The 22,667-nt window shown below is 43.7% G+C and overlaps 1 protein-coding gene across 4 annotated transcripts in view; it reads left to right on the top strand.

Annotated features, from left to right (window-relative positions):
• Positions 1-22,667, top strand: part of LOC129193657 (cGMP-dependent protein kinase 1) — a 150,018-nt gene that overhangs the window by 118,940 nt on the left and 8,411 nt on the right. For 3 of the 4 annotated variants that reach the window (XM_054798087.1, XM_054798088.1, XM_054798086.1), the window contains exons 7-11: positions 1,158-1,252; positions 11,967-12,032; positions 17,949-18,023; positions 21,461-21,557; positions 21,612-21,751. In XM_054798087.1, coding sequence (XP_054654062.1) covers positions 1,158-1,252; positions 11,967-12,032; positions 17,949-18,023; positions 21,461-21,557; positions 21,612-21,751 — 473 coding nt within the window. Of the gene's footprint in view, positions 1-1,157; positions 1,253-11,811; positions 11,885-11,966; positions 12,033-17,948; positions 18,024-21,460; positions 21,558-21,611; positions 21,752-22,667 lie in introns of those variants that run through there. The other variant, XM_054798089.1, reaches the window with a different exon arrangement.

Genomic DNA, 22,667 nt, shown 5'->3' with positions numbered 1-22,667 from the left:
GAAGACATCTGTTCACATTTTGTGTACGGTACAGCCCCACTTTTCATGTGGGTTATGATCCAGGACCACCAGCCAATGGAGACAAAAAGTGACAGAGCCATAAGAATGTCTGTGTTGGACACATGGCTGTGGGCCCTATGATGATAGGGCCTTAAAAATAAGAATGTCTGTGTTGGACACATGGCTGTGGGCCCTATGATGATAGGGCCTTAAGAATAAGAATGTCTGTTTAGGACACATGGCTGTGGGCCCTATGATGATAGGGTCTTAAGAATAAGAATGTCTGTTTAGGACACATGGCTGTGGGCCCTATGATGATAGGGTCTTAAGAATAAGAATGTCTGTTTAGGACACATGGCTGTGGGCCCTATGATTCCCGCAGAATTGGCCAACAAAAGCAGAATCTACTGTTAAATGCAGGATCTCATGGAAATTGACCGTGTGGATGAAATGCACAATCTGCTGTGGTTGAAATCAGTGTAAAATTTAAAAAACTGAATAAAAAAAAATTACAACTGGAAAAAAACGGAATTTAGGAAGAAATAAAATGGATTTCATAAGACCCTACAAACCCCCCTGCTAGCATGATGGTGATGCTTCTCCCATTTTAGATCAACATCTGCAACATAAGTGAGTGTCTAGATCAGCTCCATCTTCTGATTGAGACGTACATTCCACCTGAACAGAAGCTTCATCGTAAGCGTAACGTATGTTCAGCTCAACAAGAGACAGGCCTGGCACATTCCACATCCCAAAGGCAGTAAGAACTTCCAACTACGGCAATACTGAATGATGTTTGGCATGCCAGAACGGAATGAAGACGAAGCGCTGAGCTCGAGTCACGGGTCACATCAGCTCCTCCTTGGCGCTTCCAACTAAACCTCAGCCTTTCTCGAACACACCACATGGCGCTGCGTTCGCTGCCACACGTGCCCAGTTGGTGCTAATGGAGGAAGACGTGAGGCTTCATTCGCTTCCTGTAAAAAAAGTGAAGTCTGACAAGTGGCGATTCCGCCGTGTGCGGCGCCATTGCTTACACGTCACCCCGCTAATCATGTGATCCGCCGCTGCTCGGCGACACTACACGTGTGTGTGTATCCTGTCATTACTCACCGTGTGTTTCTTACATTTCCCTTTCCCGTGTCCTGTCTGGCCAGGTGAACGTGACCAGGGAGGACCCCCCCAACGGCGAGCCCGTCTACCTGCGCAGCCTGGGGAAAGGAGACTGGTTTGGAGAAAAGGCCCTGCAAGGGTACGTTCATTCCTAACGACACTGTCTCTTCCCATTTCCATCCTGGGCGTACCAACACCGCTTCTATTTCCATCACTGTCAGCCGCTTTCCCCTCGGATATCCTCGCACATCCTGCGTTTATCTGCTCTCATTTGCTCGCAATCTTTCCACCTGACTCTCACATTGGAACCATGCTTTTATTTTTCTCACTGTTTGACACGGCTGAAGGTTTAGAAATGCAACAAATTCCATCCTTTGTTGGACACTTTGTGCGGTTCTGTGTGGAAGGCACAGCTGGATAAACGGCGGGTGTTCTCTCACGACTCTGGTGATGCGTTTTTGAAGGACCTCTGCGTGGAAGAGGACCACCAACACCTTTTTCTTCTCACACCTCTACGCCCTTAACGTCACTAAAACCGCCTTACGCATTTGTCCCGACAGAGAAGAAGTGCCTCCTTCCCAAAAACTGCCATAAAAATCATCTTGAGACAGTCGGTGGCACTTTAGCTTGCTTGAGGAAGTTGTTCTTTATTTGAGCACAACAGGGAAAAGCCTAAGTCTGAGTGAGTTGGACAATGCAGTGGAACCTTCGTGGAGAACACAATAAGAAACACACAACACATAATACTAACACATACACATACTACTACTACTACTAGTATTACTACTACTATTGCCACTTGACGAGATGTAAAATCACATTTCTAGACATGCTACATAAATTCCCCACTTTTAAAGGCTGTTTGCTCATTGACTTTATAGTAAAACCTTCATTTTCGAATGAGGGGTTTGCTTTTTGTCTCGTTTGGTTCAGAAATGTTAAAATTGAGCAAATAACTCTCAAAATAAGTTATTTTGGTTTTCCCGACAAATCAAATCTTGTTTAAAGATTCCACAAGATCCACAGGATGCTTGATTGAAGAAGTGCTAAACAACGTTTAACATGAAGTTGATGAAACACAAAGGTAATGGCATACTTTAAACTATTTTTGATGACCGATAAGGATGGATGACTAAGCCTCAGCTTGAGATCTCTGGCCAATAAAATCACGCAAGCTGTATTTTGTTTCCCTGAAATTCACAGAAAAATATGAAGTGTAAACAAAAACTGAGTTTCAGGAAAGTAAAAAAAAAAGTCCCATTTTAAGCAACCATTTCTTATTTTTTTCCTAAAAAGAAAAGAATATCTTGTCTAGCAATTTTCACTTGAGAAAAATAATCTTATATACTTAGAGAGTATAGCTAGCCAATTACTGTATTATCAAGATATTTTTTGCCAGAAATGACTTCTTTGTTCTAATAACAAGCTAACAGCCTTATTTGGATTATTCTTCAACAACAGATGAATATACATTTGTCTTAAACGAAGAATAAAACTGCTTTGTAAACTTTGTACTTTTAAGAACAGAGTCGCACAGAGAAGATATACCCACACTGCAAAAAGTACATTTCAAGAAAGTAAGTCCCTTTTGAAACAACCATTTCTTAAAGGCTGCACCGCACGTTTCATAAAGTCTGACAAGATGTATGATATTAAATCTAGTCATAACATCTGTGTAAATGTGTAACTTGATTCAAGAAACTATGACTCTTGTTATCTAGTTTATAAATGTATCAACTATACATATGCCAGTGTTAGTGAAGCATCCTGGCATATGTGCTCCTGCGTGCAAAATGTGAGCATTTTTTAAACTATGGTCTAAAACTTTTGATCAGCTGATGAAAAGACTATTTCACTTCAATGCTTCTTTGCAATGAATGCCTTTTTGTCTCACTCCCATTTCTTCTTTTTGCATTTTCAAGCTCTACTTAGAACCTCTTTAAGATCCAACAGTGCAAAATGAACATTCTTGGCATTTTTCAACTGCTCTTAACATTTGGATCAGCAGTATATACAGTATATACTGTATATACTTTGTGTGTATTTGTGTTGGAGTGTTTTCATTTAGTGTTTTGAGTTGAAGTGATTCACTGTGAGTCATATCACTAACACTTTTGTCTTGGAGAACACTTAAGTACAATAAAAATATTTTCTCTGGCGTCTGGCACAGACGGCTGGTGCCCTGAAAGCTATTTTTACGTGCCTGTGTCGTGGCTGCGTGTCTTTAAACGGAGGGGGGGAGGGAAGGAGGGAGGGAGGGGGCCAGTTGACAAGAAGCATACTCGAGAAAGGAATCAGGTCGGAAGTGAGCTGATGGGCTATGAAATGTGGAAAGAAGAGGATGTCGCCATCTGGTGGTTGCTCATAGAAGTCCATGTAGCTCTGAAGAGGTTGGCGTGAACTGCAGTACAGTACACCACAGCACAGTACAGGAAATGATCACAAAAGATTAGTTTGAATAACAGCTGCTGTTGCACAGACGTGTGGACCTCAGCCACATGTTGCAAGTAATGACTGCAACATGAAGGACAAGCAAAGCCCGGCTTTTTTGGCAGAGACATCCGATCTGTCCTTTCTTTTTTATTTTTATAAACTTGAAGAAGCTTTGTAGTAAATGAGAGAATGCGCACACGAGGCCGACATCTGTGCTACCTTCAAGTAAAGATGATGACCTCCAAGGCTCAGGCCACCGCTGGCTTTGCTGTTTGAATTAATTGGATTTTATTAGGTGTCTGTAGCTTTAAGACAGCTTTGCATTGCTGGAAATGTTACAGCTCTACCTGCTAGGAAACACCCAAATGACCAAACTTTAGGAGGTGAATTGATTCAATCCAAGCAATGCTGTCGCCTGGTGGCCTTTTATAGGTTGGTAAGGGAGGACACCAACGCCTTCCCAGGCCAGCATGTCCTCGGTCTTCTCCTGGCCAGGCATGTCTGGGAGGCATCCGGGTTAGATGAGCCACCTAAACTGGCTCCTCTCCATGTGAAGGAGCAGCAGCTCTACTCTCACCCCCTCCCCCTATCTCTTAGGGTGAGTCCAGCCACCCTATGGAGGAAACTCATTCCAGCCGCTTGTATCCACCATCTCCTTCTTTCGGTCACGACCCAAAGCTCATGACCGCAGGTAAGGGTGGGAACATTGATGGGGGGGGTTAATAAACTTCACCACGACGGTCCGGTACAGCGACCGCATTACTGCAGACGCTGCGCCGATCCGCCTGTCAACCTCACGCTCCAACCATCCCTCACTCGTGAACAAGACCCCGAGATACTTGACCTCTGAGGCAGGACCTCATTCCCAACCCACCCTTTTCCCACTGAGAACCATGGCCTGGGATTTGGAGGTGCTGAGTCTCATCCCAGAAGCTTCACACTCAGATGCAAACCTCCCCAGTAAACACTGAAGGTCACAGCTCCATGAGGCCATCAGGACCACATTGTCTGTGAATAGTGGAGATGAGATTTTAAAGTCCCCAAACTGGATGCTCTTGATGCCCTGGCTGTGCCTAGAAATTCTGTCCATGAAAGTTCTTAACATAATGGATGACAAAGGGCAGCCTTGGTGGAGGCCAACGTTCATAGTAAAAGGCAGGACTTACTGCTGGCAATTCCAACCAGGCTCCTGCTCTGGTTGTACCACATTTACATTTTTTTTAAATAACTACATCAAATTTTAAGTAAATTGATATCAATTTTGTAAATATGGGCCATTATTTTTGTAAAAGGAATAATATAGTTAATTCCACAGTGTTAGCATGTTTACATGTTGTTTGTTGCAAGTGGCGGTCCTTGAACGCACCATCTTCTTTCTCCCACACCGCACGTTTTAATCTGCCGACATGTTGTTGCAGCCCTAATAAGCACATTCAAGTAGAGCCTCTTTGGAAAGATCATCTTATGCTTTATTTGTTCGCTCTCGTATTTCTTCAAGCATATCCATCATCTCCTCGCTATTTTGATGATTATTATTATTATTAATTTTATTGTGTCCAGCGCCCCTTTGTGTGCCAGCATCTTTTCATCGGCAGCTTTGATGGTCACGTCTCACGAAAATGTAAATGATGGCGACCGGCAGCCATCTTGGAGGCTTTTTGATCACACCATTCTCTTCTGCATTAATGACAAACTTCACCCTCAAAGGAGATGATTTGCAGCTTTCATCTGTGAGGAGCACACATTTAAAAATCACTTCATTGTGTGTGTGCGTGCACATATGTGTGTGTGTGTGTGTGTGTATTGATATATTTGATTGTTTCCTTCAAGGCCTTCCACGAACTCACACGAGCAAAAAGTGGCACTGAAATGTCCTGATTGGGGGCGTGGCTGCTCTTCTATCTGCTTGTTTAAAGGAAAAGTGCCCTTTTTGGCATGTTGTCCATCATCCACCATCCCTATGTGAGACATGAACACATGTCTTTCTCTTTTCTGTGCCTTCTAAAGATGTAAAAACAGGTAAAAAGAGGCAGCTAAGAATCCATGTAATGGGACACACCTATAAAAAAACCTCCAAAAAGCACCAACAAGGCTCCATTTCCATAATGTGATGCATATGAAGCACATTGTTATTATTATTGTTATTAACATTGTTACACCCAAGAACTACCTTACTGGCGTAGTGACACCTCACCACACCACAGCGGCTAGCTACTAGCCGGCTAGCAACTAGCTTCACCACACACTAGCCAAAGGTAATGCTACATATTGGAGCTGTGTTGGTGTTTTTGATGCTAGGTGTAGCGTTCCTTTCTATGTTGCTATGTGAAATCAATGCATCCAGGAAGGAAGTTCCCAAAATACTACAAGTATGACATGTTATCATGAATGTAGCTGTTAGCATGCATAGAAAACCACTAAACCTTGTTGGAGCTTTTTGGAGGTGTTTTCATCCGTGCGTCCCATTACCTGCATTCATTAGCTGCCTCTTTTTATCTGTTTTATATCTTTAGAAGGCACAGAAAATAGAAGGGCGTGTGTTCATGTGTCACATCAGGATTGTGGATGATGGGCACAATTCCCCCCCAAAAAGTGCACTTTTCCTTTCAGTGTGTCGTGCGTGCACCTGGAGAATGAATGGTGCACACTTGGGAATTCGTTTAGAAAGTAAATAATAAAAGGTCAGCATTGAGTTCATGCGAGGCCTCAGTTGACCGTATGGAAGGAATGTTTCTTTTTTTTTAATCTTTAATTTCTGGCATTTAGTCCCGCTGGAGTTTAACATTTGATGAACAGTGATTAACTTATTTTTACACTTGTACGGCAGTTTTGAGTGTTGAAATGTTACAGCTGTGTTGCCGTAACCCACGAGCTAAAGCTAAACCTCAACTCTGAACCCTCGTTGTCACTTCCTGTCTGCACCACTGGAACACATTTCCAACAACACGCCCCAGTATGAGTCATATTTATGTCTTATATGTCATATGTTCTCTTGTTATGTCTACTATATTGGGTAATAGGAGTGTCAAGGTGACTATCGGGGTGTCATGTCATGTCTCGGGTGCTCTAATCATGTTAAAAATATATATTTAGAAGGTTTTCTATGCTACCCAAGCTTTTTGGCATGTTTTCCTTTATTTGAAAACTGTAGAAGTGAATACTTGCTGAGTGCTTGGTGGAAATGCACTTCTCACAGTCAGGTGTGGAAGCAATGAAGTGTGGTCAATGGGGGATTAGTGTGCAGGACAAACACAGTAGTTTGTTATGTGTCATTTTGTACGGAAACCAAGGCTAATTTAAGCAAAACATTTCATGAAAACCCAACCATATGAAAAGCAAGGTTTGTATTATTTTTTGATGTGAAATGTTGCTTTGAAATCCAAACAAATCAAAGCAATGTCACATACTCGAGGCAGATGGCTGCCCCACATTCAGTGTTTGGGTTTAGTTTGTGACGTTTGCAGGATGAAGGTTAGGTTTTTTCTTTCTCGCTAACAGTGGCTAACTTCTTTTTACACTTGCTATGACACTTAAGAAGGTTGAAATGTTGTGTGTGGTGACAGTTTGACCCTGGAACAGACTACAGCTGATTCTCCTGATGTTGTGAGTGAAGAGTGTTCCACTTGAGAGGTTATCGTGTTTTTAGTTCTTTGAGTTCCCTTCTCACGGCACACAACAATCAAGCACTTCAAGCTCCCAGGACCTTTTTCAACAATAATCCCACGTTGGCGCTCTTATTTTGGTAACATATCAAGTGCGCTAAGACCAGTGTGAACAGGACCAGTGTTTCCCACGGGCCCCGGATGATATTTAGGGAATGGAACAGGGTGAAGGATGTAAGGATGCGGGGGGGGGGGTCTTAGCAGCTAACACCGCCACAGTCAGCTGCGGCTTTAGCGCCAAATTCTCAACATAAGCAACATCTTCACAAGCATCATGCCTGTGTCAGATGTCCCTCGTCTGACAGCAAGCATGCCGGCAATATTCTCATTCATGCAGCCTTCGTATTGGCAGGACATCCTATCCATCACAACTGGACTGTTCAGGTTGTCTTGGAAGACCTTTGGCCTCTCATCCGAGCAGCCTTCACTAGTTCGTGCTCAATGACTAGGTGGGACACACACCAGTCAGACTAGATAGGACAGCTCTAGTCTAGTTTATGTTCAATGACTAGGTGGGACACACACCAGTCAGACTAGATAGGACAGCTCTAGTGTAGTTCATGTTCAATGACTAGGTGGGACACACACCAGTCAGACTAGATAGGACAGCTCTAGTGTAGTTCATGTTCAATGACTAGGTGGGACACACACCAGTCAGACTAGATAGGACAGCTCTAGTGTAGTTCATGTTCAATGACTAGGTGGGACACACACCAGTCAGACTAGATAGGACAGCTCTAGTCTAGTTCATGTTCAATGACTAAGTGGGACACACACCAATCAAACTAGTAATATAAAATAATAATATTATTAATAAGAAAGTGGGAAAAGTCCATCCTTCCAGTGGCTTGTAATACTGGAAGGATAATAATAATAATAATAATGAAAATCAGTTTTATTATTGTTGCCCTTTGATTACATTTTTTAAATAGTATAATTTTTATTTTAATAATAGTAATAATTAGGGACTTGTGGAAAAAAACATCCAATGTCACGTAGTTGCTTGCATTGTTGGCTTTTGGCCTTTTTGTTGTTCTCGATGTTAACGTTCACAACATTTCCCAGCAAAGAGGACTTGAAATGATGTTTTGCATGTTGGTGTTTGGTCACAGTCTGACTACGTTATTTTGCTAGAATCCTTCCCAAATTAGCTTGTTCATTTCTGCCATCCGTAGGCAGTCAACACCGCTGGCGCCCTCCCGAACATTCTTCTCCCAGCGTGGGTCTCCTTTGAGGGTCTGAGCTCATCCCTGCGCCGTACGCCACCTTTGTCGTGCCGTAATTAAAAAAGAGCCGCGTCCGTTTCGGGCTCGGTGAGCAACTTAATCCTCCAAAGTGTGCAAATGAGCCATCCTGTTGCTGTGCCTTTTCAACGGTGTGGCACGCTAAGTTGTTTTGACGTCCAGTCGTCCCAGCAGGGGGACAGGTGTAACCCGCCCCTCTCTAACACGTAAAACCCTTGAGGTCACTTAGATGGGATTCGTGCTTATGTAACCATTATTTGGATAAAGATTGTTGTGTTGTGTTGCCATGGCGAGCACATGATACAAACACTTCACTTCCTTGTTTGGAACTAATTAGCTCATGGAAGACATAGTGGATGTCATTAGCTGTCGCTCACGGGCAAAGATAAACAAATGATGTGCAGTCCAGTACGGTACACTCCTGTGTTGTTCATATTTACATTCAATTCCTATTGCAGTAACTTACACCAAGATTTCATTTGATTATTATGCACCATTTCTTCATTGTGGGGTGCATGGTAATCATCAGGCCGATATGAGGGAATTACGACGTCACACCCATAAATCCCATAACATTAAAATATGCTCCAATGAGGCGAGTTTACCTGTACTGTGCGGGTGAGCACATCAAACACTCCTTTTTTCTTCTGCCTGCCAATGACGTTAACGGCCAACTTCCCCCTGAGCTCACCTAGAAACAAAAATTCACTTTCCGAGGAAGACATTTTGCGTGCTATTTGTACCAAATGCTCCACGATGTCGGGAAAAAACCCATGGAGCACACGACACACCTCATCAGCCACCTCAAACACCGGCGCCAACGCGTTTGAAAAATGCAAAAGGTTTGCCAGAGACCTCCGTAGCATCACACCGGCTGCTCGGAGTGTGTGCCTTGCACCTTGCCGTGCACCTTGCTGGGCCACAGCAGGTGGCCCCTCCCCCTGTATACTCTGGTTCTCCTGATAGAAGTGATGTCATCATATTTCATTAGGACACATCAACAAATCCTGATTTGTTCCAGTCCTTCTTACCTCCACGTGTGCACAAACTACCCTTCCATCTACATTTTTAAGAAGTAAATATAAAAAGTCTGTTATCAGTGCCATATCAGTCAAAACAAAAATGTTGTGCATCTGTAATTGCTTGGATTGCACATAAGGGCAGTGCTGTTGTTGTTGTTGTTGTTGTTGTTGTTGTTGAGTGGCGCATATGTGGCATGAATTAGAAATGACTTTGCTCCACTTAAGGAGGAGAGAATGCAACTTTTATATAAGCAACAACTTTTCTTGCAGTCGTGTCATACTCAGCCCTGTGATTGGCTGGCTGGTGACCAGTCTAGGATGGACCCCACCTCTTGGCCCAAGTCAGCTGGGATAGGCTCCAGCAGGCCCTAATGAGGACAACCGTTATAGAAAATGATTGGATGGATGTCCAAATCCTGTCTGGTGCATTTCAATGACGAAAATAGTTTTTAATGTCAAAATGTTCCGATAGCTTTCTGCTTCCAATACGATAGCAATAACCAATAACTTTTTATACATACTTCTTTTGTTTAGATGGAAGTGTAGTTTGTGCACACCTGGAGGTAAGAAGGACTGGAACATGTGCCGATCCTTGCTTTACTTATTACGCCAGTCACATCCACCAATCAGCTCTGCCCCCATTGCAGCATCCAGCCTATAGCCCCGACCGCAGAAACCCACCGCCAAAGCCCAGCAAATCACGCACACGGGGAGGCGACGAGCGGCTGCGACCAGCCACACCGGCCATGGACACACCCACATCCAGAGCCAATCGTACGAGTCTCCCACGGTTTAGATTGGATGTCAGATGTGGAGGGAATTTGTGGATCTCAAAGTCGTTCCGAGAAGGAAAAGCAGCTGTTGACAACTGGATCTGGATGTGAATGCGTCGCCCACCGGTGCAGCCGGCCACAGCCGCCCGCTCATAAGGCGGATAGCCTGAAAAGTGATTGGATTCGTCGGACTGCCTGGGGGTCCTGCTGGAGCGCAGTCAGGCTGATCTTGCGTCCAAATTCTCATTAAAGAAGGCAAATTTGTTGGTTCCCCTTTCATGTATATATAGCCCAGGGGTCACCAACGTGAGCCCCCCACCACCACATTAGGGCGTCTGCAAGCCTGCTTTCAGTTAATAATGTGGGACAACTAGAAAGAAATGCAAAATGTGAGTTTTGGATACCAGCATTTTGTTGATGTTCTGGTAAAACAAGCATATTGGCTTGAAAGTAAATGTTGCAAAAATGAGTTTTCATTTTGTAAAAGTAGCCCTGATATAGCTGATAGTACATGTGATCGGCTTCGATATCGGTATCGGATGATTTCACTCATGGATGATCGGCAGCATAAAACCCTGATTGGAGCATCCCTAATTTTTTATGTCATCGGATTTATGGGTACAACTATCATTTTCTGTAGATGTCAACATGGGCCCAAACTAGTATGTCCTTTATATTTGCCAAATCTATCACACTCAGTTGTGTTTTTTGCCTGATGAAAGTGTAAATGACCAACTGTCCTACTCGGCTTGTCAGCACATCCTTTTCTTGCTGCCCTCAGTCTCCTCTTGGATAAAATTGGCATCTGTGCTGAGGATGCATTTGTACTTCTTGTTTGTTAGCGTGTTTGGTTCCGCTAGACATGAAGCAGCTTTCTAATTCTTGTTTCATCCACACATGAAGTACATGAGCCGATATTGTAGCTGACATGGTATCAGCACACATTACTACTTGAGTCTTGTGTAGTAGTTGTTGTACCGCTACTGCTGTTTTTATCTGCATTGTTTTTTTTCTCAACAACCCACCAGTTGAAGCAAAAGGCCACAAGTCTTGGTTCTGTATGAGGTTCTGTCCACAAGGCAGGCTAAGCAATTCTACATGCGCCCCCCCACAGCTGTAGGGCCCCCAGTCCATCAACTCTTAATGCCTCCAAACACCTCCTTTCTCAACTCGGCTCTCTTAAGCAGCGCTCACCTTTCAGAACTCACCAGCTGTGACCTTTATTCAGAGTGTGTGCTGGGCTTGGGTGGGGGTAATGGAGTGGGGTGGGGTGGTGGGGTGTTGCGCATGAGTGTGCCAAGAGGAGGGAAGTTGGGGGTAATTGTCCCCTCACATGAGTGAGGCTGTCGTAGGCTGAGCAGTGAGTGATGGAGTGTTTGCGCTGGAGTGCAGCTGAGCCGTTTCAAGCGTTCATTTATTCCTCGGAAATCTTCTGCTTACGGGAAGTCAGCCTTGCCGAGGGTTTGCTCGTTTTTTTTTCTTTGGTGTAACACTTGTCAAAGCTCATGCTGAAGACTTGGGCCAAGTGAAGTATGGATTCTTGGAACGGTGACTCAGAGGAATTCGTGCGACTGGGGCGACTCCTCAGATGAAGATTTGGTGTCAGACGATGGACTTGACATCAAATATAATCAAGTGTAATAAAAATCACCTCGTGCCTGACAGACGAGAGCTTCGGCATATGATGAGGGGTTTGTCTAAATGTTTGTCTCTGTGCAGGGAGGACATCCGGACGGCCAACGTCATTGCAGCGGAGGCGGTCACCTGCCTGGTCATCGATCGAGAGTGAGTATCAATCCATCGCCTTCTACACCACCAGCATTTTTAGATTTCATACATTCATTAATACATGACATTTCAAGATGTATCCATGGAAGGAAATGGCACGCACGAGCCTGACAACCAGGTAGCTCTTTATTTGACAGGAGCCAATCACAAGCTACAAGGCAACTCACAACGAGCTTGTCAAACCATCAGAAATCGCAGGAGGTCACCGCTCAATAAAACAGTCTGACTCACGGTGTCATATTAGAACGCTAACATCATCACACAACAACTTAACACTCAAAAGGTGGCTAAGAAATATACAATACAAGTACCAATACGAGTTCAGACTAAAAAAAAGAACAACTCTTTTACCAGCTTCACATCATGTATTGCTTCCCAACAAGCAATGCATGATGGGAATTTCCACCAGAGGGAGCCTCTGGCAGCTGAATGTATCATTGCAACTGGATGAACTGCTTTGTTGTTATTTCATGGTTATGTCTGACTTCTTGTTGACTTAGCCACGTTGTACTGAGCAGCCTGGACAGGGATGCTTGTAGTGCCTCTGTCGCTATAAAGTAACATTTCCTTTTCAATGGTCATAGTGTGTCTCCTCTTTGGCATACTTACATAAATCATAAAAAGCTCTTTTTCAAATTGTATGTTTGAAAAAAAATTGTAATTGTAATATACATATATACACTGCTCAAAAAAATGAGAGGAACACTTGGAAAACACATCAGATCTAAACTGGGGGAAAATGATGTTGAATATGTTTCCTGATAATAAGTGGGTGATGTATTAGTAACAAAATGATGCCACATCATTTGATAGAAATGAAAATGATCACCCTATAGAGGGGGGAAATCAAAGACACCCCAAAAATGAAAGTGTAAAAATGATGCAGCACACTGGTCCATTTAGCTAAAATGTCATTGTAGCAACTCAAAATGATTCTCAGTAGTTTGTGTGGCCCCCACGTGCTTGTACGCATGCCTGACAACGTGGGGGCATGCTCCTAATGAGACTACGGATGGTGTCCTGGGGGATCTCCTCCCAGATCTGGACCAGGGCATCACTGCGGTACCTGGACGCATGGAGGAGATTCCAGGAGACAGGTAGTTACTCCAGGAGAGCTGGACAGGGCCGTAGAAGGTCCTTCAACCCTCAGCAGGATTGATACCATTGATTGGCCCCCACGTTCACCTGGCCTAAACCCAATAGAACACCTCTGGGACATTATGTTTAGGTCCATCCGGCGCCGCCAGGTTGCTCCTCAGACTGTCCAGGAGCTCACTGATGCCCTGGTCCAGATCTGGGAGGAGATCCCCCGTAGTCTCATTTTTTTAACCTTTTTTTTAACCTGTGGCACTTCACCACCTACCTTTGTACCATTTCAAGCTATTCATTGGACTTGAACCACTTCAATTGCAATAAATAACTGGAAAAATTGGGCTGTTGTAAAACCTTTGAGTGGTAGTGTGTGCATGTGTATATACAGTATATATCTCTATATACAGTATATCTATACTCTATATACTGTATATTACATGCAAAGTGCCGTGCACTACTTGGCAAGAACCAGCAGAGGCGCTGTTGATTCAGTCTCTCGTGTGTTGTCTAAAGAAGTACAGCATGATGATGTCAGCGATGGAAAGTGGAGCTCCGTCCGTGCAGGCTGACAACGTTTGGCTCCTAATGATGTGTCAAGGTTCCGTTTGGGCTCTGTTGTGCAATAAACAACTTGAATGCGTGCTCAGTGGCGACCACAACAACCGCTGAAACGCGATGGGCACTCATTTGCATAAAAAGCGAACTGTACTGACGGTCACCAGGGCTGTGTCGAGTTCTTGCAGCTTTTTGTGCTCAGCTCATTTGCATGCAAATGTTTCACAGGCAGCAGGAAGAGGAAAGTGAGCGCTTGCTTTGAGGAGTGATGCAATGAGGTGTTGCTGCGGATCAGGGAGGAATTCAGGGATGCGGGAATGTTCGCGGCGGGCTGTTTGTTAGCATAACCATTTCTCTCCTCTCCACGTGCTCTCTGTGCAAACATTTATTGTCTAAGAAATAGTTTATCCACAAAGGTTGAATCGAGGCAAGTGGACTCTTGGAAGATGTTTCACCTTGAATCCAAAAGGCTTCTTCACTTCTGCATTTTTAAGTATGGAGCCTTCCTATTTATGTCTCTGGTGGGTGTCCAATGTTGTGCCATGTTTTGGTATAATGGTTGCTTGGTCTCTCCGACGTAGAGGTCATTAGGACTGCAATGAGGGAGACCACCCAGGTCAGTGAAGCCATGCAACCCTGATACAAGCACATTATACAGCATAGGAGAGCAGTTTCTTCAGGCCCCGAGTCAGCAGTTCATTTGCATGTCAAAAAAGGGACGTTCCTTTGGGGACAAACATGTCCAAATCCTGGACAGGGAGGAGGTCGGCTTTGAAAGGGGTGTGAAAGAAGACATCAATGCCAAAACTGGAAAGGCCCTCTCTAAACAGAGGAGGAGGTTTGCACCATCACAGATGTCTGCTCATCTCTCCCCCAAAGATTGTCTCATTTCACGAGCAGAGCGACCACTATTGAGCGGTTTTGTCACCAGGCAGGCGGACGACTGGCCACATCGGGCACCCCCTGGGGACACTAGAAACACAAACAGGGAGACTCCACACCAAAAAAATTAAGAACTGAAAACGTGGATGACCACAAGATGAATGAATTATAATCTACACGCAAATATTCATCTGACTGTTAAGGCTTGCGGTGGCACTACAGAAGCAGAGGTGGGGGGGAGATGGTATCATTTTACCAGGGCCCAGCTGTGCCCTCATGGAGCATGGGTGGTTACATGGATAGCTACAAATGGGCCTTCCTCGGGGGGGTCAGGACACAGTCATCCAGCACAGGTGATACATTTTGCTCTGCTTGTCATTCAAACACAGAGATAACTCAACATAACCCTTCACCTTTAACCCTTTACCCTTCAACCTAACCCTAAAAGCTAACCCCCTCTCCACAACCCTAACCCCTTTCCCTTTGGAGCTTTTGTGTATAAACAAAAGAAAAACAAGCAGCAGTGAATTGATGACCTAGCGAGGGAGGAATCGTCCAAACTACACGTCAGCTCTCACCAGATGGATTACATTGAAGGTGTGACATCTTAACGAGGCCTGAGTGGACGCTATTTACGTTGTTTGAAAGAAATGAACAGAATTCTTTTTCAAAGCAGGGAGGATATTATTTCAGACGTTTCTAGAACACATTGGTCTTAAACTTTTAGGAGACTCTGCGGTGTTTTTGTTAGAGACTCAACGAGAGGAAGGCTGTTTTTACTGAAGAGTTTGGAGATGGTTTCACTTGACAAGGTTCACTGTGAAGACTTGACTTAGTAGATCTACGACTGAGGTCTTCCAGCCCCGTGGTCAGGCAGGTCCTGAGTCATTGGCTAAAAGTTTAAAACAAGTCAGAAATCTTTAGTGTGACGATGCCAGGTCTCAAGTCTTTAGTTGAAAGCCTCAAATCATTGGTTCAAAGCTCTCAGTCTTGTGGTTTGGGATTGTGGTTTGGGATTTGCTTGGCAACAATAACAAAGTATTGTAATATTTCCAAGTCATTGGGTACGTGTCTCAAAACAGGTTCAGACATTTGGTCAACGTAAGAAGCTAGTCTCAAATCATTTGTAAGAACTTGTCTTTAACAAGTCGCAAGTGAAACAATCCATGTTGCATGTGGGTCCAAAGTCTTTTGGAGGGTTTCAAGAAGGTCTCAGCTAATTTGGAAACAAGTCTCAAACAAATCCCAAATCCTTTGGTTAGAGTCATCACAGTCAAATCTCACACCTTTTGGTCAGTGTCTCAAGCTAGTATCTAATCATTTGGATTGAATCTGGAACTTGCCCAACATCTTTTATTTAAACTTTCCAGTTATTATCAAAAAAGTTGGTCTCAAACAAGTCTAGTGCATCAGAATCCGTCTTTTGGACAGTCCCAACAAAGCTAATCCAAGCTAATTTGGAAATGAGTCTCAAAGAAATCCCAAGTCCAAACTGGTTTAAAGTCTTTGGGTCCACGTCTCAAATCATTTTGTCAAATTCTCAAGCTAGTTTCCAATCTTTTGGTCAAAGTATCAAGTAAGTCTGAAATAATAATCAGTCTCAAGTTTGAAGGGAAGCAGTCCATGTCTCATGCAGGTCCCAAGTCATTTGGACACAGTCTGAATCATTTCCCCACTTAATTGGTCTCTTGGTTTTAGCAGGCCTCAAATCTGTTGGGTAACGTCTTAAGGAAGTCTCAAATAATGAAGTAGACGGATTATGTATCCGTTATGTCCCTCAAGTACTCTGAAATCCAAGCCATCGGGGTCAAAGTCTCAAGGAGACCCAAAGTTAATTGTTGCTTGTGATGAATGTGGCTCCCGTGCTCCAAACAACAAAGACGTTTATATTCAGACAAGCACCCGTCACAAATTCTAATCGTTCTGCAATTGTCAAGTGGCAATCCAAAAGCCTGGTGCGTAGTTCAAATGTTGTTTGCATAACTATGACATAACTATTCAGACCTCATTATTTATTTAAAATAAACGCTACTTCCCTCTCTAAAATGTCCACTGCTCTCAGTTTTATGCCTCTTCAGAGTGGCTCTCTTTTCACTTTCCTTTTTGAAAGCCTCCACTCGTGAATATTTCATTCAAACTGGCAGTGCTTGCTATGACAGCCTGGACAGACTGGTCTCTTGTAACAACCAACGCAGGCACACACTTGTTGTACGTACTGTGATGTTCATGTCTTCTTATACAGGGTCAGGCAAAATGATCTGACACATTTGGAGGTTAAATAAAAGGCAAACAAAGTAAAGAAAGAAAGTGTTTTTATTTTGGAAAAGCACATATAATGCCATTCTGTTTCATTATGTTTTAAAATGAAATCAGTCAAATGGGATCCATTATTGTCCACACACTCAATGCAGATCCAGTAGCTGTGAAGTTGGTGACCATAACAAGATGGTGCTTGGAGCTGCTACGGGATCACGTCTACCTAGACTGAAGTGCAAACGGAACGCTCGTTGCGTTGCAGTTACAGATTCCTTTGTTTTGATAAACGTTTCCACATTGAAAGCGCGATGCTCACCAGTCCAATTCATGGCAGCAACTGAAAAAGAAAGGAAAAACAATGGCATTAGAAAGAAACAAAGCAAAATGGCATTATATGAAAAAATGGCATTATATGTACTTTTTGAAAATAAAAACACTTTTTTGTTTCCTTACTTTATTTGCCTTTTATTAAACCTACAAATGTGTCACATCATTTTGCCTGACCCTGTACGTACTGTGATGTCTTCTTATACGTACTGTGATGTCTTCTTATACGTACTGTGATGTCTTCTTATACGTACTGTGATGTCTTCTTATACGTACTGTGATGTCTTCTTATACGTACTGTGATGTCTTCTTATACGTACTGTGATGTCTTCTTATACGTACTGTAATGTCTTCTTATACGTACTGTAATGTCTTCTTATGCGTACTGTAATGTCTTCTTATGCGTACTGTAATGTCTTCTTATACGTACTGTGATGTCTTATACGTACTGTGATGTCTTCTTATACGTACTGTGATGTCTTCTTATACATACTGTGATGTCTTCTTATACGTACTGTGATGTCTTCTTATACGTACTGTGATGTCTTCTTATGCGTACTGTAATGTCTTCTTATACGTACTGTGATGTCTTCTTATACGTACTGTAATGTCTTCTTATACGTACTGTGATGTCTTCTTATACGTACTGTAATGTCTTCTTATACGTACTGTGATGTCTTCTTATACGTACTGTAATGTCTTGTTGTACACAATGTTCATGTCTTCCTCTGCATACTGTAATGTCTTGTTGTTGATGTATGAATTGTAACGCACTTCACTTGAGCTCTTGATTTCTTGCAGTTCATTTAAGCACCTGATTGGAGGCTTGGAGGACGTGTCCAGCAAGGGCCACGAGGACGTTGACGCCAAAGCCAAGTAAGACAGTTATTTTTATGACTGGATTAGTATTCAGACACACTGAAATCTGATATGATATTGTGTCTTATGTAGTGTTTTCGAGTGTGAACCACTGAGTGTGGATAAAAAGAAGAGCTGAACAGAAAGCAGGCAGGTTGTGCATTCAACGTGGCCAATATGGTGAAGAACAAGTGTCCTACTTGTTGGTTTTAGTCGAGAAGTGCACCTTTAGGTCTGCAGCATCATAACAACAGATGGTAGTAAAGGCGGTGAAGCAATGACCTCCCACTCTTTGTTTTGGTCGCCATGGAAACAAGAGAATTCCAGAAGGCATAAGACAACCTCAGCAATGAGTTGTAGGTACAGACAGACTGTATCTACACTCAGGAGCCACTTCATTAGGTACCTAAGCTCATGTAATAACCATGATACCAGTAATATTGTGAGTGGAACAACCCCTTTAAAGAGAGGCCATCATTCTGTCCTGTTATCTTTGTTCTCCTAATAGAACGTCTTCCCTGAAGTCACATCGCTGCTATTTTTAGCCGATATAAAAAGTAGCTTCCCTCCACCTCACATGTTTTATCTCTTGCCTGCTGGAAGTCCCCGCCCAGCAGCGCGTGCACTCGGTAAAAGCCTGACTCAGCGTCCACAGCGATGGAAAGTACCTCCCATCACTGTTGTACCGTAGCAACACATAACCATGCAGCAGCTGCTCCTGGCTAAGTTGGCAGATCTTTCCTTCAAAGACTTCCAACCTGCTGCATTCTGCCCATTCTGCATTCTGAAGGATGGACCGTGAGATGGACAGGTGGATTGGCGCCTGCAGTGATGCGGACTCTGCATCGGCCCGTTGTGGTGACGGGAGAGTTGAGCCGCTCTCAATTCAAACGCTCTGACACACACAAAGAGTCTGTTATCTTATTTATGTCTGCAGTAATATGTCGTATTTTCCGTTTATATCTACTCTATTGGATAATACAAGTGTAAAGGTGACTATAGGGATGTTGTTTTATGTCTAGACGTCTCTAATAATGTTCAAAAGCGTATTTAGAAGATTGTAAACATGCTATAACTATGAAAATAGTATATTTATTCATATGAATCCTACTTCACGGAAATTCACTTATGGCTCAAGGGTCTGGAACCAATTAAAGCGCCATAAAGGAGGAAAGGCTGCAGGTGCAATTGTACACAGCAGGGGGCGCTGAAAGGCAAACAAAACATCTCTAGGAAGCTGTTACCATGGCGATTCTTCCAGCAAGATTGGGGTAAAAGTGTGGCTGGTCTAACACTTCAAGGATGTTTGTAGCGTGAAGGGTGCAGATCTTCTCCATTTGAAAGTCATATGCTAGATCTGTTTAATGTAGATGTCTTTCTCTAGTCTTTGTGGAGCTGCCATCCTGTGTCATATTCTTTGCTTTCACCAGCAATGCCAACACACAAGTGTTGTTCCTGGCATAGGAGCAGGTGTTTGCACGAGATGTAGCGTAAGGAGGGCTCTCAGACGTTATCAGCTGGTGAGATGCTGCTCTGTTGTGGAGAGACATAAAGTATGTCAGCGCTGAAGATACAAGTGCTTCAGCTTTAATGAGCTTTGGTGCTTCAGCTTCCCGGGGAGTTTTCTAACAGAGCGAAGCTGCCATCTGCTGGCCATATGTAACACTTTCATATTTCTGCACAGTAAATATCTGACACGTGGAGAATTCTTCAACCCGATGGCAGACAAAGATATGAGCTGGCAGAGCAGACGTCTCCTTGACTACAATCTTGTTTTTGTGTTTCATGTCAGCGCAAGGCTCTGTCATACCACAAATGTTTACTTTAGCAAAGGGAGCATTTAGTCAGACATGAAAAGCCAACCTCTGCTCTCTATGACCACAGCACTACCTACTGCCAAAAACGCTCCTCAAAGATCCTTTATAGGACGACGGCGCTCGGCTGGTTTTGAGGAGGCTAGTCAAAGATCCTTTATATGATGGTAGCATTCTGCCGTTTTTGAGGATGGTAGTCAAACATCCTTTATATGATGGTAGCATTCTGCTGTTTTTGAGGATGGTAGTCAAACATCCTTTATACGATGCTAGCATTCTGCTGTTTTTGAGGATGGTAGTCAAACATCCTTTATCTGATGGTAGCATTCTGCCGTTTTTGAGGATGCATGGTAGTCAAAGATCCTTTACATGATGGTAGCATTCTGCTGGTTTTGAAGACCTACTGCAAAAATGCTACTCAACGATCCTGTATATGATGATAGCATTCTGCCGTTTTTGAGGAGGCTAGTCAAAGATCCTTTATATGATGGTAGCATTCTGCTGTTTTTGAGGATGGTAGTCAAACATCCTTTATATGATGGTAGCATTCTGCTGTTTTTGAGGATGGTAGTCAAACATCCTTTATATGATGCTAGCATTCTGCTGTTTTTGAGGATGGTAGTCAAACATCCTTTATATGATGCTAGCATTCTGCCGTTTTTGAGGATGGTAGTCAAACATCCTTTATATGATGCTGGCATTCTGCCGTTTTTGAGGATGCATGGTAGTCAAAGATCCTTTACATGATGGTAGAATTCTGCTGGTTTTGAGGACCTTCTGCAAATATGCTAGCCAAGGATCCTCAATATGACAGGAATGGTCTGCTGTTTTTGAGGACCTACTTGAAAAATGCTTGTCAAAGATCCTCAAAGATGACAGCAGCGTTCTGCTGTTCTTTTAGACCTAATGGAAAAACGCTAGCCAAAGGTCCTTTATATGATGAAAGGGTCTGCTGTTTTTGATGACCTACTGAAAAATGCTCGTCAAAGATCCTTTATGTGATTTTTGAGGACCTGCTGCAAAAACACAATTCAAAGACTCTTTTTAGGAATGTACTGCAAAAAACCTGCTGTGGTGTTTTTAGGAATTTGCAGTAAAAACAGTGACTTCCAAGTTTTGAAGTGAGCTTGTGGTCTGACGTGTTTCCTGGGCTGGACTTTGCCGAGCGCCAGTAGGATGATTGTTTAGCACGTGTAAGTAATCGGTAAGTGTTGTTGTGCTCCTTCTCCTCGTCTTTGTCAAATCTCGTCCGTGTGACCCACGGAGATCCCAACGAAGTAAACTAAGCCCGCTGATCCAGATCCTGATGTGATGAAACTGGATCTGGATCAAACAATGAGCAGCAGAGACGGGCGTGTGAGGGGATGAGGGGTGGGACGCGGGTCAAACTTGGCGTGTTTGCGTGTCTTTAAGAGCGCCGTACGCCAGATGTCCCGTCCTTGTCCTGTGCCGTCACTAACGGGGGCGAGCTGAGGACACCTTAGTCTCCTTGCAAGGGCAGGTTGTGTGTTTCATGAGGACATGCTTTACAGATTAGGAGGAGGTAATCCTGTCAGATTTACAAACAAATCAACTCTGAGCAAATTGAAGGTGGATTATGTTCTTTCATCCTTCACCCGCTTTCCTGCTTCTCCTTGTTAGGTACGAAGCCGAGAATGCCTTTTTCTTCAACCTCAACCTGGCCGACTTCAACATCATCGACACTCTGGGGGTGGGCGGCTTTGGACGCGTGGAGCTGGTAAGGACACCCTCCCTCTGTGCGTACGAACGGTGCTGATGATCCTGTCTCCAGGTCCAGCTCAAGAGCGACGAAAACAAAACCTTCGCCATGAAGATCCTGAAGAAGCGGCACATTGTGGACACCAGGCAGCAGGAGCACATCCGCTCGGAAAAGCTCATCATGCAGGAGGCCCACTCGGATTTCATTGTCAGGTATCTCATCACCCAACAAGTGCAGGTGCTCCTCACGTTCTGTACCTGCTCCCCTGCTAGCCTGGAAGTCACATGCTCTTCCTAAGTGCTACCTAAACTAACTCTGAGGTCACTCGTACTCAAGAACAACACTGTCAATACAAGAATGACATGAAACCTTTCCATCTTAGTTATTACTGTCACTTTCATAGGATCAGTGACATCCTGATGAATTTGCTGATGTTGTTTTGGTGTGATGGCGCAGGTCCGTCATCCTTACAAGTGAACCTCATGATGCCATCTTTGTCCTTCATGATGCTCGCCGCAGTCACGCGAGTGAAAGGTTGCTCGTATTTGGACCCGCCTGCCCTTTCACTGTGCCCGTGCAGGAGACTAAAGTGAAAATGAGTTCCTCTTCCTCATCTTCCTCCTGTGTTGGCGGTCCCAATGAACTTCCCGTTATCTGTTTGTTGGTCTGATGTGGGTTCAACCAATCCCTGGCGAGGAGGGCTGAACATCAGAAGGGTCTCATAAAAAACCTCTGTGTGTGCATGCGTGCGTGCGTGCATGCACGTGTGTGTGTGTGTGTGTGTGTGTGTGTGTGTGCGCGCGCGTGAGAGATTAATGAATAACAGGGTGCCTTTTGCCGGTGTTATGTTTCTGTTTTGAACAAATGTAAATATGCTGCATTACTTATCCAAAACACATTCCACCCTAACCGTCGCACACGGGAACTTCTTCTACAGCTCGTCTCATGTTTACCAACCTAAATGACCTTTCTCATGCATTTATTGGGACTTTTTTGATTTAGATGGAAGGGTAGTTTGTGCACACCTGGAGGTAAGAAGGACTGGAACTAATCAGGATTTGTTGAATGAAATATGAAAATATTTGTCCGAATGAAATATGATGACATCACTACTATCAGGAGAACCAG

The sequence above is a fragment of the Dunckerocampus dactyliophorus genome, chromosome 14 (genome assembly GCF_027744805.1).
Source record: "Dunckerocampus dactyliophorus isolate RoL2022-P2 chromosome 14, RoL_Ddac_1.1, whole genome shotgun sequence".
In the NCBI taxonomy this organism is placed as follows: domain Eukaryota; kingdom Metazoa; phylum Chordata; class Actinopteri; order Syngnathiformes; family Syngnathidae; genus Dunckerocampus; species Dunckerocampus dactyliophorus.
Note: the sequence above shows the minus strand (reverse complement) of the source record. Positions and strands in the feature narration are given on the sequence as shown.